General features: G+C 42.6%; 1 protein-coding gene across 5 annotated transcripts; it reads left to right on the top strand.

Moving 5' to 3' along the window:
* The first annotated feature begins 6874 nt into the window (after window positions 1-6874).
* On the top strand, window positions 6875-16154 carry LOC130730619 (F-box protein At4g02733). 5 transcript variants are annotated; one of them, XR_009016394.1, is made up of 13 exons: window positions 6877-7313; window positions 8120-8295; window positions 8794-8994; window positions 9060-9170; window positions 9606-9691; window positions 9764-9885; window positions 13607-13671; window positions 13764-13836; window positions 13914-13976; window positions 14072-14136; window positions 14232-14306; window positions 14418-14674; window positions 15560-16154. XR_009016394.1 is itself a non-coding variant. In XM_057582674.1 (12 exons), the coding sequence occupies exons 1-12, from the start codon at window positions 7032-7034 to the stop codon at window positions 14617-14619; spliced, it is 1521 nt and encodes a 506-aa protein (XP_057438657.1). In that variant the 5' UTR covers window positions 6877-7031; the 3' UTR covers window positions 14620-14843. The 5 variants fall into 5 exon arrangements, 2 of the variants coding, with proteins under 2 accessions (XP_057438658.1, XP_057438657.1); XR_009016395.1 differs by having other exon boundaries at window positions 15957-16153; XM_057582674.1 differs by lacking the exon at window positions 15560-16154 and having other exon boundaries at window positions 14418-14843.
* The last annotated feature ends 278 nt before the right edge of the window (window positions 16155-16432 follow it).

The raw sequence follows: 16432 nt of genomic DNA, 5'->3' as shown, positions 1-16432 counted from the left end.
CTGCCCACTTCCGCTCCGGAGCCGTCGCTTATCACCCTTTCCGCTACCCACTCTTCACATCCTACTCCGGTGAGTCCCACTGTCCTTATCTTTACATCGCACACATACTGATCTTTTCCTTTCTTTCACCTCACTGTCTTCTAAAAATGGCTTCAAACCCTACCTCCCCTAATCACTCTTCTTCCTCCTCCGAAAGCGACCCTGACTCCACCGCTGCCGGCGGCCTCCGTTTAGAGGTTCCGGAGATCCCAGCTCACCGACTAAAAACTTACACCACTCTGCCCCTTCCAGTCCAAGCAGCCCCCAAACACGAGGCTATAGATCAACCTTCCATCTTCCAAGATAGCGATCCCATTGTGCAATTCGTGAACTCCCTGGGTGGCTTGTCCAATGACGATGAGTTTAACGCCAAACTCAGGATCTGGGTTTGCAGTCCCGGGGATCGCCCCTGGCTTCACAAGCCAGAGGGCGACGTAAAGAGATCCCATTTTTTCTTTGCGTACGAATACATGTTTAGCGAGCTTGGAATCAGGCTTCCTTTCTCGCCCTTTGTCCAAACCGTCCTCCGCGACATCAACGCGGCTCCCTGTCAACTCCACCCTAACGCCTGAGCCTTCATTCGATGCTTTGAAATCCTAAGCGCCGCTGTCGGCATCGCCCCATCCCCCACCAGTTTCTTCTACCTTTACGACGTCGACCCCAAGTCCATCAAAAACAAAGGATGGATTTCCTTGAAGGCCCGAGCCGGCCGGAAGTGTTTGCATCCCCACAAAAGTAACGCGAAGTCCTCCTTCGCACGAAAGTACTTCCGTGTGGCGGTTCATCCCGCCTACCCAGAGGCATTCACCCTCAGAGACGGGACCGCCCTCTTTCCTCTTTACTGGACAGAGAAGCCCAACGGGATCACCGATCCTTCAGAGGATTCCTTGTCCGCCAACGATAAAGCCTTTCTTAATCTCCTTGCCCCACTTCCCATCCTTGACTGCACAACAGTCCTTGAGGGCGCTGACCTCTCAAGAACTCCCAAATACTTAGGTTGTCCATAGCTCACTTTTATTATTGACATTTCCTTTCTCGACTCCTATGTTATCACTGATCGTTTTTTTTTATTGTTACAGAAGATATGAATTTCACGAACGCCGAGCTCCTGAAGGCCCGCGAGAGGAGAATGGCTCGCTTTTCCCCAAAATTCAACACTGAGGGCGACGCGAAAAAACGGGGCGGTGCTGAGAACCAAGCCGAGAGCACCAAAGCTCCCAAGAGGAAAAGATTGACCAAAGCCTCCTCCAATGCCGACACATCCAACCCTGGCGCTCAGCCCACCACTGCTGCTGCGCCCAAAGGCAAAAATGTCGCTGAAGCCTCTGTCGCCGCAGCTACCGAGCCAACCGCCGTACTAGCTTCTTCTCCTGCCTCCGCCGGTGCGACCGCTGCTGTTGCCACAGAGTCCTCTATTGGCGTCACAGCCGCCTCCGCCGGCGTTAACGCCACAAAAGCTGCTGCGTCTTCCGACACTCCTATTGGAGATAAGGAAAAAGAAAATGAAACCCCAAAGTCTCCCCCTCGCCAAGATGCGCCTCCTAGCCCGCCCTCAACACATGATGCAGGCTCCATGCCCTCCCCGCCTCATCAAGGGGAAAAATCCTGTCCTGGCGCTGCCACTACCTCTGAAGCAGCTCAAATTGAACAAGCCCCTGCTCCCGAGGTCGGTTCTTCCAGCTATTATAATATGCTCCCCAACGCCATTGAACCCTCAGAATTCTTTCTTGCTGGTCTCAACCGTGACGTTATAGAAAAAGAAGTTTTGAGTCGGGGCCTGAATGATACTAAGGAGGAGACTCTTGCTTGCCTCCTACGCGCTGGGTGCATCTTTGCCCACACGTTTGAGAAGTTCAATGCCGCCAACGTTGAAGCTGAGCGGTTGAAGGTCGAAAGTGCTAAGCATCAAGAAGCCGCCGCTGCTTGGGAAAAGCGTTTCGACAAACTAGCGACGCAGGCAGGAAAAGACAAAGTCTATGCCGACAAGATGATTGGCACGGCGGGGATTAAAATCGGCGAGCTGGAGGATCAGCTGGCGCTGATGAAGGAAGAAGCAGATGAGCTTGATGCAAGCCTTCAAGCTTGCAAGAAGGAAAAAGAGCAAGCTGAGAAGGACTTGATCGCCCGAGGCGAGGTGCTGATTGCAAAGGAGTCAGAGCTTGCCGTACTGTGCGCTGAGCTGGAGTTAGTGAAAAAAGCGTTGGCGGAGCAAGAGAAAAAGTCTGCGGAGTCCTTGGCCTTGGCGAAATCTGACATGGAGGCGGTGATGCAGGCTACGTCCGAGGAGATCAAGAAAGCGACCGAAACTCATGCCGAGGCCCTCGCCACGAAAGATGCTGAGATTGCTTCCCAACTAGCAAAGATCATAAGTCTAGAGGACGAGCTGGCGACGGAGAAGGCCAAAGCCATTGAGGCGAGGGAACAAGCCGCTGACATCGCCCTTGACAACCGCGAGCGCGGTTTCTACCTCGCCAAAGATCAGACCCAACATTTGTACCCGAACTTTGACTTTAGCGCCATGGGAGTAATGAAAGAGATAACCGCCGCAGGACTGGTTGGTCCCGACGATCCTCCCCTGATTGACCAAAACCTCTGGACAGCGACTGAAGAAGAAGAGGAAGAAGAAGAACAGGAGAAAGAAAACAATGAATAATGTAATTTTAACATTACTTTAGCTTTTACTGTCACCTTGTAGTGTACTTTTCCACCATTCGTCTATGTTTAAGCAACCCTTCGCCATAGCCTTTTATATCGCCGTTTGGATATTTTGTGAATCATGTTGGAATGCTTCCGCCGTACATTTTTTAGTCGCCGCCGCATCGTCATCACCATCTTGCTTTAGCCTTATAAGAAATTAGTTTGACTTGCTCGCCACTCTCAGCGTAAGGCCGCCACCATTTTGCGGTAGGTCGCTACCCTCATTTTTGGCGGTAGGTCGCAACCCTCTTGCGGTAGGTCGCGACCCTCTTGCGGTAGGTCGCCACCATTTTGCGGTAGGTCGCTACCCTCATTTTAGGCGATAGGTCGCGACCCTTTAGCGGTAGGTCGCCATCCTCTTGCGGTAGGTCGCGACCCTCTTGCGGTAGGTCGCCACCCTTAGCGTGAGGTCGCCACCCTTTTGGCGACTTTTGTGTGTCTAAACTGAGTCTTACAGGTCGCCACCCATAGCGTTTGGTCGCCACCCTTGGTGTGATCGTCCCATTTTGGGACTCAAAGTGCTTTGGGTTCCAATGGCCAGTTGGATTACCAAAGCGGTGCTCAGTAGAATGGGCAATTTGTACCCCACACATCGCCAATGAATCCGGTGGTTACGTGGGCTTTTCCGGGGCTAATTTAGTTCATCGTGAAACTTGTTTCACTTTGTAACTAAATCGCGCCATCAGGAGCTTGTCCCACCCAATAACAAACCGCTTATGGAAGAGTCTTCCAAGTTTCATAAAACTTTAATGGTGTGCCTCAATTCACCCACTCCTTCTCTTTGATCCGATTTGCTCCTCTCTGTCTGAATCAAAACCAGTGAAGACAATATAACTTCTAATATCAACTTCAAAATAAGAAAATTAGGAAATACAACAACTGAGAAGGGAATCAAATGAAAGATGGAGGAAAAGTTTGAAGGAATTGGAAAATTTGTTGCCAGCGATCTTAACCATAGCAACGCTTTACTCGCCAAACTTCCACGGCCAAAACAAAACGTGCCCGCCAGAATTCCGCCGCCAGAATAAAACGTGCTTGCCAGATTCCAACGCCAGCGACGTTCTCCCGCCGCCGAACTCCATCGCCAACAACACTTGCTCGCCGCCTAACCTCAAAACGTGCTCGCCAAAGCCAACGCGTGCTCGCCAAAGCAAACGTGCTCGCCAAAGCAAACGCGATCGCTAAAAAAAAAACGTCTCGGGATTGGCTCTGCTCTTCATGTATTGTGCTCTGGACAGTTTCCTCGCCTTCGTTCTTTTCTTCGTCATTACCAATCTGCTCTCCCTCGCCTACATGCTTCCTCGATCTGAAGCATCACCTCTGTTGACGCTCTTCATGGTCGGTCTGAACCGTGTTGCTCCGATCTGCCATCGCTGGATGCGCCTTGAAGAATCTCGATCTGTCATTCTCTCGTGAACGCACCTTGTTCTTTCCCCTCCGCCTTGCCACCGATCTGAAACTCCTCCCTCCGCCTTGCCACCGATCTGAAACTCCTCCTTTTATCACTGCTTGGGCGACGTGTCGCCCTTTTCCAACTTCGCGCGCTTTCTTTTGAAAGCGTCGTCCTCCTCATCAAGAATATAAGTGCTGGCGCGAGCACGCATCTCCTCCATCGAACGCGCCGGCTTACGTGTCAATTTGCTGTTCAACCCTCCCGGTAGCAAACCGTTTTTAAATGCTAAAGCACAAGCTCGAGGCTCCTCGTCCTCAACCTTGACCGCCGCTGCGCTGTACCTTGCCATGTACCCTTTCAGTGATTCTCCTTCTTGCTGGCGAATATTATATAGGTCGTTGATCGTCACCGGCTGATTCTTATTCGCCGAGAATTGCACTAGAAACTTGGATGAGAAGTCTCTGAAATTTGAAATCGATCCGCGCGGCAAAGTTGTGAACCACGCCATCGCCGTCGATTTGAACGTCGATGGAAACATCCTGCACTTCACCGCATCTGACGCCGCAATTATCACCATCTTCGTATTAAAATACAGAAGATGATCCTTCGGATCGGAATCGCCGCTGTAAGAATCCAGAACTAACGTTTTCATGTTATCCAGAATCGCCACACTCTCGACATCTTCCGAGAACGGACGGAACTCAGCCACGGAATCTGCTTCTCTGCTTCCATCACCTCGCTGCTCGCGGCGGTAGAAATCTAACTGAGCCTGTAGATGCTCATTCCGCTGCTGGATGTTGCCAATGCTGCGCATCAAATGGCGCCATTGCTCCTGCGTCACCGCCGGTTGTTGTTCCGGAGCAGGTGAATTCTCTGGTGAGCGCTCCAGAGATCCCACCTGTGAAGGCGATGGAGGAGGTGGTGGTACAGGAGGTGATGGAGGAGGAGAAGGCGATTGTACTCCTGTCGTTCGTACCGGAGAATCCAGGACCACACGATGAGGCCGCCGAGGCGGCGAAATCCGCTGTCGCATTGGTGAATGATGTTGCCTCCTGCGTCGAGTCTCCATCCAAACCAGAAACGATGCAAACTCGATCGGAAAACCAATCACTAATCACAGAATCAAAATCAGAAAACCAGAGAATTGCCTAATCACAATCAGAGGTAACTTCATGCACAATCAATCCACGTGAATGGGAGTAGACAAAAAAATAAAAAAAAATAGACAAAAAAATTATAAAAAAAAACTCTCTATTTCAAAGTCTGACTGGATTCTTTTTTTAACTTTGAGGGTTTATGGCCTTCTATTAAGGTTTTTACTAGTTTATAGCATCATTGTTCTTAATTTACTCAACTATATGCAGTACTAATATCATTTTTTTTTCTATTCAATTTCAATTCAAGTATCATTGAGCATTGAGTGTTTAATACAAACATCTTTTTGATGTAAGACAAATATCTTCTGCGACAAAAATATTTAAGTCGGCAAGAGAAATCAAACATATACCATTTGAACTAACTACTCGTTATTAATACAATACAAATATGTGGCTAAAAAAAAACTAATACAAACATCTTTGGAAAAAAAAGAATGTTTATTTTAATAAAATTTTTTTTTACATCGGAAAATATTAATCTTTATTCTTACATAAAGAGAAACAACTTTATTTATTTCTAAATGAGGAAATGAATAAAAAGATTCTGTGGTGTGTGAATGAAGTGGGATCCCGGGATTTGGGTTTAACACCCCACCCATTAGGCCCCCCGCCCCACCTTGGGGGGCGAAATTACCAGAAAACCAGTTGATTAAAAACGGTAAATGATTACCCGACTCTATAACGGGTAATCATTTACCGATCTTGTTTAAAACATATAAACACGACAGTTTGGGTTTTGAAACCCATTATTTCAAAACCCAAATTTCCCTCCCTCAATCGCATCCTCTCTCAAAGCTCGGTTCCACTACTTCAATCATCTCAAAGGTCGGTTCTAATCATCATCAAAGCTCCCACAAAGACCCATTCCATTACATTCAAAAGGTAAGTTTTGATTTCAATGATTTCATCAAAGAAAAAGGACTCTGTCATCCCTGGAACAAAAACGGTAAATCAATAACCGACCCTATAACGGTAAATCAAATTCCGGTATAATAACGGTAAATCATAATCCGATACATTAACGGCAATTCATTTACCGATTCGATTCACGATTCAGCAGCCTAAATTACCAACTTAACTAACTAAACTAACTACTTAAACTAACAACTAACTACTTAAACTAACTATAAATAAAGTACCAAAGCTAACACCACTTACCAGAAGTTAAAAGCTTTCCCTTGGTGGTGGTGGTGTTGGTGGTGGTGGTGGTGGAAATGTGGAGATGGTGGTGGTGGTGGGAAGGTGAAATGTGAGGGAGGAGTGGAGTAATGGTAGAATAAGGTAGTTTGGGCGAGTTATGGGGGGCTGGTGGGGGGTTGTTGGAGGGAGGAGTAATGGTGGAGGGGTTGGTGGAGGGAGGAGTAATGGTGAAAATGTGATCAAACTGCCAGATTACCAATCGGTAAATGATATACCGATATCAATATAAGAATCGGTTAATGATTAACCGATATTGTTCTTCGTGTTCTGGGTAATGGGATAAAGGTGTTCATACTGAGGAACAATAACGGTAAATCATTTACCGATTGTTATTTTGACATCGGCAAATCATTTATCGATGGGTAGTTTTGGAATAAAAAAAAAATGCTGGGGCGCGTAGCCTAAAGGGTGGGGTGCCAAACCCAAATCCCGAATCAAGTGAGTGTGCAAAAATGGGAATCTCTATCGCAATCTCATGCTTGATATAGCCACCGTGCTCCACCACCACCTCCTCCTCCTCCTCGCCGTCACCACCGCCACCAGCAATGGCGAAGCGACAGTGTCCGTCAGAAAACCCTAGACCGGAGCAGGTGGAGAATCTTCTCAACGCGTTCCTCTCCCTCTCGGATTTACCGTCTCTCTCCCTCGATCTCTCCTTCGAGAATCTTCTCCAATCAATGCCCGCTCCTCACGACTCATCCGATCTCATCGATCGCGCTCTCAAGATGGGCTCGCTCCTCCTCCACGTCGCCAACCACTCCTCCCGCAAACGCGCTTCCCACCATAATTCACTCTCCTGGCCCCTCTCTCACGACCTCACCATCAAGGTTACATACATACAATCTCCCAATTTCATCCAATTGAAAATTCAATGTAATCATGAAATGGTAGTAATTTTGTGTGGGTAGGGTAACGCTTTGCTTTACTTGTTTCATTGTGAAGCTTTTTTGAACAGTGGTGGGTTTCTGTTTATGTATAATTGGAAAGTGCTTATGGGTTTTCTATGCATGACTCTATGGTTGCATTATAGAGTAATGGTGATTAATTAAGCTTGTTTGATGGTTCCTAAATCATGTTTGAGCAAAAGCTTTTTTTATTTCTGTTGAAGTATAATTGGAAAGTGTTTATGGGGGAATATGCAAGAGTCTATGGTTGCATTGCATTATACACAATTGATGATTATGCTTGTTTGATGGTGTTTTCTGGGGGAGAATCGATTTTTTCATTTATTATGAGCTGATTATGAACTTGCTTTTATCTGCAAGGTTTTATTAGCATGTTTGGAGGCTCCTAAATCATGTTTGAGCAAAAGCTTTTTTGATTTCATAATTGGAAAGTGTTTATGGGGGAATATACAAGAGTCTATAGTTATATTATACAGTAATGATGATTATGCTCGTTTGATGGTCTTTTCTGGGGGAGAATCGAATTATTCATTTCCTATGAGCTGATTTTTAACATGCTTTATCCGCAATTTTTTATTAGCATGTTTGATTTCCTGATAAGAAGGTCCCTAAATCAGGTTTTAGCAAAAGCTTTTTTTTTTTTGCTTTTGCTAAAACGTGGTTTGGAGCTTTCTAAATAGAATATAGCCGAAACTCTCCGCATACTGATTCGATGATGTGATGTACAGGTCTTCTCGATGCTTGATACCCAGAGCCTGTGCTATGCATCAGCTTCTTGTTCATTCTTTAGCAAGTGTGCCAAAGATCCTATGTGCTATGCAAATCTTGATTTGACTACACCTGTTCCCAAGGTTAACAATGCAGTGGTTGCAACGATGATTCAGCGAGCTGGAAAGGCACTGAGGTAGGAGAAATTTTGGGTCTCATTGGTCCTTTTCCCTTCCATGGTAAATTTGTCTTCACAAGGAAACTTCAATTAACTGCTAATATGATGATTTTTTGGGGGTATAATTTGTGAAAGTATAAAAATAAATTGCCTAACTTGACCATTTAGTTTCATATTGATTATTTGTTTTGATGGTCTGCCTCATTTGCTTTGGTTTCCTCATTTCATTATTGACTCATGGTATGTAACATATTACATACTCCTACTACTAAATTTTGGTTCCTTACTTCCTATTAGAAATTTATGTTTACCTGGCCTGTAGTTTTAAGTGTACTTTTCCATGTAAACTTCGATACTGCTTTCAATCAGTAATTAAATTAAATTAGCTCTTTCAATTAGGAAAGGAAAAAGTATCATCCATTTTAATTTGTGTTAACTCTTTGGGTATGGTTTACAGTTTGATGTATTTTTACCTGATTATATGCTGGCACTAATCTATTTAATTCTTTTAATAAGGTCTCTTAAGCTTGGTGTTGTCCCTGGTGCCACTACTTCACCTGGATGTTGTCAACCATTGATTTGTGCCGTTAGGAATGCTATTGTAGACGTTTCTAACATTTCATGGATTGATAAGAGATCTCGTCAAGGGAGAGACCCATCATCCATTCTTACAAGATGCTGTTTAAGCCCTTTAAGTGGGGACGGTGGTGCTCCGGGGTATGTTTCTCATGGACTTGAGTTCTTAGTATGGTTAAATGGACTCTTACATTATGTTTTTGTAGGGCTCTTTTGAGAAAGTTGCACCTGTACAATATTGAGAGAATGGATAATGCATCCCTTGGTGGGGCATTGTTAGCATGCCCTTCTCTCCTTGATCTGGAAATTGTTGGGCTGTAAGTTGTTTACTTCAACTCGTGTTCTTCGCCTTCTTTTCATTATAAGCATTTTTCTCACGGGTATGAATGTCATCGATGAAACATGTTAGAGATGAAGAAAATGGAACTCTTTCTTCATGATTAGTTTACTTTCTTGTGATCTGGAATGTACCCTATTTTAAATTCTATCTGTCACAGTTAGGCTGCGAACTCTTTCTGCTGTTAGTTGTGACTACAAATATGATTTGTTTTATTACAATATTTTTTTTCTTTTAAACTCTAATGTGCATGTACTTGTATTTTAGTTTCATTTTTAAATGTGATTATTATTGTTTGTAACCATTTAATATGTATCTGTATATGTGCCTTCACATATTTTCCACTAATTCTTTCTTTTGAAAGAGAAGGTTGTTTCTAAGTATTTGCTGATGGATTTTTTTTTTAAACTGCTAGCCATGTTGAACTGAGGCAAACATTAATGTCAGTAAGTGCAAACTGCCACTTGATCGAGCGTTTGTGTTTTGAGTCTTCTAAAGCAGGCAAGTCACTTTCTTAGATATAATTTACCTATTAGGACTCTATATCTCTGCTTATCTCGTTTTAATTATCAGGTAGAGATGATAGCTTGAAAGCGCAAACGTGTTCTGAGCTGGTAAACAATTGTCCTCATCTAGCTTCTTTATCTCTTCGAGGGTTTAAGCTACATGATTGTAAAGTTCGCATACTGGTTAAGGTATGTTTTTAAGGAAATTATTATTTTTCATTGTTTGTTTCAAGTTCTCATTCTCAACATTTTTTTGCATTGCTCAAACATTGGAGGTTTTGATTAAATATCAGTCTCTTGTTGCTCCTTGGATTTTTTTCTTTTATAAAGTTTAATTCATTAAAAGATAGATGTCTGCTTAAATATATAATGTTGAATTTCTTCATTTTATCTGCTAGGAAAAGGGAAGAGTGTTACAGATTGAATAAATGTGCAAGTCAAGCAAGATGTACATGCACCCAAATTTAGTTTTTTATGTCATGTCTCCACCTTTTAGACTCGAAAACTATTTTGAACTCTCAAGTTAAAGAGGCATTTTGGTGAACTTTTGCAGCATATAACTTCTGCGGTTTAATGGAGTCTAATCATCTGGATGGATGTTTTACAATATGAATCAAAATACAAGTCAAGCAAGATGTACATGCAACCAAATTTGGCTTTTTATGTCATCTTTTCACTTTTTACACCTGAAAACTATCTTGAACTCTCAAGTTAAAGAGGCATTTTGGTGAAATTCCACAACATATAACTTCTGCCGTTTAATCCAGTGTAATCATCTGGATGGATGTTTTATAATATTACCAATAGCTGGTGTGAAGTTTCAATTTGTCTGAATAATAATTTTGCAATGGTGCATACCATTGTTGATTGAATTGCCTTAGGGAAAGTGAGGCAGACTTATCTTCTTGATATTCTATTGATGTGCGATGGGAAGCTACTGTAAGGCCCTAAGTTCAATTTGGAACAATTTTATGGAAGTTTGAATAAAATTGAAGTTTTAGTTAATGTTTGATAGCTGGCAGATTAGAACTGTCAACTTGGGTGAATTTTTAGAGGGTCTTAACGACTTCATTTGGGAAAACTTCCTTCATGAGAGTTGTAGCCCTTTAAGTCTAGAAAATTCTCGAAGTGGAATCAGGTCATTCCGACCTCTGTAGCTCGAGATATCATCGGTTTAGTGACGATGGTCCTGGCTGTACAGTACCAGCGGATTTAATTGATTTGTTTCCTTTCAATTCCGAGTTTGATCGTGATATTACTAAAAAGGGCTGAGGTTTTTGATTAGTTTCAGACCTGAGTAAGTTCTTAAGTGATGGGGTCAAGGGTTTTGACTTGGGTCGGGCTTGAAGGAAAACAAACCCTAGCCCAAGAGAGAGAGAGAGGGGACGCGGGCTATGTAGGGTTTTGGGGGGGAAAGGGTTTCTTTTCACACTATTCTGAAGAAAGAAACCTGGTGCACTTCTGAAACACGTAAAACAGAGGAGAAAGAGTGAGAGAAACTTTCCCCTTGCACCCTAGCCGTCACCGTCCCAAGCCCCACCACCGTCGACGTGTTCGCACAAGAGGGAGAAGGAGTTCGCGAGCGAGAGGGAGAGAGGAAGGTCACGCGTGGGAGAAGAGGAGAGAAACCAGAACCTTGCTCTTCAATTTCATCTTTTCTTCAAGCCTAAGGACAAAGGTAAGGGCTGGTCCTAGGATCTCTTGGGTAGAATAGGAGTTATATCTTGAGTTTTCCTTGGAAAGTTATGACTTTTACCATGAGTTTGCATGAGTTTGTGCTTGAGTGAGGTGGCTGCACCTTGTTGCTAAGTTTATCATGGTCTATATTTTGCTCTAACATGTTCAGTTCTGGTTCAATATTTACGTGAAGGATTCCATGATAGTAGTAAATCTCAAATTTGGCATGTTCTTGATGTTAAGGGGATTTTTGTGAAAGAGATGTTTGCTGGAAAATTTTACTAGATGGTGATATGGGGTGTAATATGCCATACGTGTTTTTTTTTTTTGAGATTCAAGGTCCTGGAAATTTTGCTCATGTGATGATTGTATACTTACTTTAAAATTGGCCTTATTTCATGCGTTGATGATGATGTGAGTTTGCTGGATTTTTCTTTTACAATTGTATAAATGTTTGACTTGGAAAAATGTTATGGTAAGTAATCAAGGGAAAAAGAAATTTTTTTTTACAAACCTAGGGACCAAAGTTGGTCTCGGCCGAACCCAACTTAGAGGGGAGTTTGGTGACTTTTTCCTTGGTTGGTTGCTTACGTACATAATAATTTTCCTTGGTAATCTTGTAGCATTTTTAATGCATGAGTTGTGAATTTTGGCGACACGGGTCGCTCACCTAGCCGTAATTCCCGTGTTACCCTTTAAGGAATTAATTATGTCTTGTTGGGAGTGTAAACTTTGAGATGAGAAAATAAAAGACTTAGGATGACTTGACCTAGAGCCTCAATCTTAAGAAAGTGAATTAACTCGCTTGCAAGATGATTGTGAATAAAATTTTATTGGACATAGGTCTAGTGAGACTATGGACCATGAGAACGATGGTACCTTGCACGCGGGGGAGTTATTTGGGTCGACTGCGGTCACCCGTGAACTCTGTGGGCCGGTGTGGCTCACGTGATTTGGTTGACTGCGGTCACCGTGAACTTTTGTGGATCATTGCGGCTCCACGTGATTTGGTTGACTGCGGTCACCGTGATAACCGTGCCTCTGCGGAAGCACGAAGATGGCCATGGAAGATTTGGTGGGTTGTGTGAAGTGAGGAACCGATAGATGACTAACTAACATCTTAAGCCCTAATGTAAAAGAGATAGTTACTTTTTAAAATTGTGGAAGTTGTCTCATTATATCTATTGTATTATGTGTTTTCTTTTAGACCTGACCCTTTCTTGTTTGCTATGTGTTTATTTGGGGGGGGTAGATGGCGTCGACGACAACGACGTACGTGCCTCGCTGGAGGCTGAGACTTGATGGGGAGCTAGACGATCGGGCCTGGAGAGCCGACTCCTCCGGGATCCGAAGAGTTTATGTCGGAGATGTTAGCTTTATAGGGATGGACCGGGACGGCAATATAGTGGAGGTTCGCACGGTTGAAGGGGGCATCCTTGACATGCCCTATCCACCTCCTAGGTTCCTACGACCTGAGGTCGAGGGAGTCGGGGAAACACCTTCTGAGCCTAAGGCTGGGACACCTGCTGAGTTCGTGCCTCAAGACGGGTCAGACGCTTCGGTTACAGGACAACGACTCTATGGAGGGGGCGCACGGTGGATTCACAACAATTTAGTGGGACCGAGACCCAGGAAGAGGAGACAGGTGGTAGACGATGAGAAACCAAAGGATGAACCTGCCGAGTGACCGTGACACTGATAGCTGGACTGGGAGCCCTATGAGCGAGCGTTCTTTTGGAACTTCATTTTATTTTGTTGAGTTTTATGAGAACTTGAGTAACTGATGTAAACTATTTACTTCCGCCGTGGTTTTTCCATACGTGGGTGTGGACACGGTTTTCTTTATTTACTTACAGTTGATTTTATAACGGTTGATGTTTTATCTTCTTTTTGAGTTTAATGCAAAACGGGTTTCTTTAACCCGCGGTTTATGGTTGTGTTATGAATCGGAAAACATTAAAGTGATTTCTATCAATGGTATTCAAGAGCTTTCAAAAGTAAAAACGACCTTTATCACCTAATCAAGAGTAATAAATGAATCGGCGAAATTTTTTGTGAAAAATTGGTTACTGTGTGACACTCGAGAAATCGGGGCGTTACAGCTACCATTTCTTTTCTGAATTTCAGGCTATTTAATTCTAAATTAGTTGGCATTTTCCAATTTCTCATTTTAATCTAAGTAGAAGTAAAGCCCCCATATTTTCAGGGTTACTAATTTCACACTGCATTGCAGGGATTTCGGAAACTGAAATATGTTGACTTTTCAACATCCTATTCAATCACGGGAAATTTCTTAAGGTTAGTTGTTTTCAACAAGACTTTGCGAAACCTTCAGATTCATCTGTCTTTGAGATTGTTGATTTGAAAATCTGAAAACCTTTCTCTGTCAGAAACCTTGGAAGCTGCAATGGTGGGAACTTGCTTGAGGTCTTAATTTTAAGGGATTGCATGCATCTCAAAGAGGTCAGATTGCAATACATTTCTAGTTGGTTCCTTATTTCCAAACCATTGCCTCTGAAACACTAATACTTCGTGTGCAGACGGAAGCTACCAGGTTGTTGACAGCGATTCTTGCAGGAGATTTCAAATTGCTTGTACATCTGGTGGGTACATAGAAATATGTTACGTTGCTAAAAATAAGTGAAGTTCTGCTTGATTCTCAATTTTGATTCAAGTTCTTACTCTTAACCGCAAACAGGACATATCCAATAGGGAAGGCTTAGCATCTGAGGTTGACTGGTATCGGAGGTGCTACAACCCTAGGTATTGATTATCATTCATGAATGTGATGCTTCAATTTTCTGAATGACTTATTTTACTATTTTTATTAAATTAAAATATGGGGTTCTATGTTGCAGTACTATGCCTATAAAGCAGGTTTTGGAAGCAAGGCCTGATATGCATTTGGTGGCTGAATATCCATCAGAAGGAAGGTTAGATATTTTTTCAATTAGAGTATTCTGATGCACTGAGATGGAGGGTTTTTCGTTTTCAATTTTCATTCTAAAAGTGACCAATTTTTATGTTTATGGCCTGTGTTGCAGTTACATGGAATTTGATGCTGATGATAGTGATCCAAGTGTGCCATTACACTCTAGCAGCCACACATCAGATGGATCAAGTTTTATGAGTACATCTGAAGGCAGCTATAATAGTGATCAGGGTAGTGGCAATGAGGATGCTCCAGATGCCAACTATGTGGTTTATGAGGAAAGCTCTGATGAGATTGACTTTCTGGCCGTGTAGCGAAATCCTCATTGTATGGCACTAATTGAAAATGGACAACAATCTAGTGAACCTGGTAATGTTTCTTTCTGTGTACGAGTGGAAAAATGATGAATCGTACACGTTCATTTCTATTTAATAACAAATTTACTAGAATAGATTACCTTTGCTTTTGGTCCACTGTGAACTAGTACTAAGATTATGGAGGAATAGATATATGAAGTTTTGGCGAATGCCATGACTGACACATGACGTGTTGCATCTGGTATCCCGTTTTGGAAAAATGAGTACTAGCTAGTAGCTACACTCTATGATTGGTTCATTTATTTTTACCAACAAATTTTTTAAGATTATGGAGGAATAGATATATGAAGTTTTGGCGAATGCCATGACTGAGGCATGATGTGTTGCATCTAGTATCCCGTTTTGGAAAAATGAATAATAGCAACACTCTTTATGATTGGTTCATTTATTTTTATCTACACATTTTTAAGCGATCAGTTCATGAGGCAAGTGTGTTGATTTAAAAAAAAATTATCAATCATTAAATGTGTGGTAAGAAGCATCACAAGATGAGTTGTTGGTAGGGATGACAATATTCACCTGAGAACGGGGATTCCCTTTTCGGGCCTTGACCGTAGGCATTTTTTTTCTCGTGGGGATGGTGATGGATAAATTCTGTCCAACACAAACTTGGGGTTGAGGATTATTTAGTATACTCCTTGTTCCTTTATTACAGCCCACTTTTAGATTTAAATGCTAGACTTCACATTTTGGATTGCTCATTTGAAGATTTAACGTATGTTATGCTTCGTGTTGAATTTTAAATGATGTTATTTTGAAATTTTATTGTATATTTATATTGAATTTGATGTAGAAAACTATCACTTGTGGTTTTAAATTTAGTGCCCAACTTTTTATATTGTTCGCTATGTTTCAAAATTTTTGTTGATAAGTTCAGGGTCCCTGTGAGGAACAGAAATATGAGAAATATATACCCCATAGCAGGGATCAGGGACATGGACTTGGGCGGGATGCAGGAGTGGGAAGTGGGAAGGCACGAGCACCCCACCCCTACCCGCATTCGTGCCATCCTTGGTGTTGCTTGCATTCCTCTTGGAAATTAGAGATAATACTTTTTGCTATGTCAAAATGGAATGGCACAATTTGATGCTTTGAAGTTGCCAAAAGCTTGTCTTCTGAATTTCAATATTTTTGATAGCCCTATTTCGAGTATGTTTGGTTTTCCATCCACTGGCACATTCAATCACAATTTTTTTTTCTTGAAATGCCAAATTGCTAATTTTAACATTCACGATTTCACGTTCTTGTGTCTCCTGATTCATCAACCGGGGAAGGAGGATGTGCGGCAGCGGCAGGATGGATGTCAGCTGTGGACCAGATTTTTTCAACTTTCATTTTGTCTTGTATTGAAGTTCATCACTGTGGAGCTTTGAATGTGGAGGTCTATTTGAGATTGGCAGCAATTTTGTTAATGTCCTTTGTTTCCATTTTGTTAGCGTAATTTTTCGGGGGGGAGGGGGTGGGTGCAGGTTCTAATGTGGAAGAGACAATCATGTTTTTTTTTTTTTATAACCAGATCTTCAATCATGTATGTTGTGCCCCTCTCATTTGCAAACAAAGTAAAATATAATAAACAATCTTTTTGGTCCTAAAACAATTATTATTATATTCCTTGAGGGTCAGGGAAGTCATGGATCCATGTCAGAAGTGAGCACGGCATACCATGACTACATGAGAACAGGTTATACTGCAGTAGTGTAAATTTCATGTCAAGACAAGAAGCAAAGTCACTGTATGTTTGGAAATCTGG

The sequence above is a fragment of the Lotus japonicus genome, chromosome 1 (genome assembly GCF_012489685.1).
Source record: "Lotus japonicus ecotype B-129 chromosome 1, LjGifu_v1.2".
Lineage (NCBI taxonomy): Eukaryota > Viridiplantae > Streptophyta > Magnoliopsida > Fabales > Fabaceae > Lotus > Lotus japonicus.
This window is presented reverse-complemented; position numbering and strand designations above follow the sequence as displayed.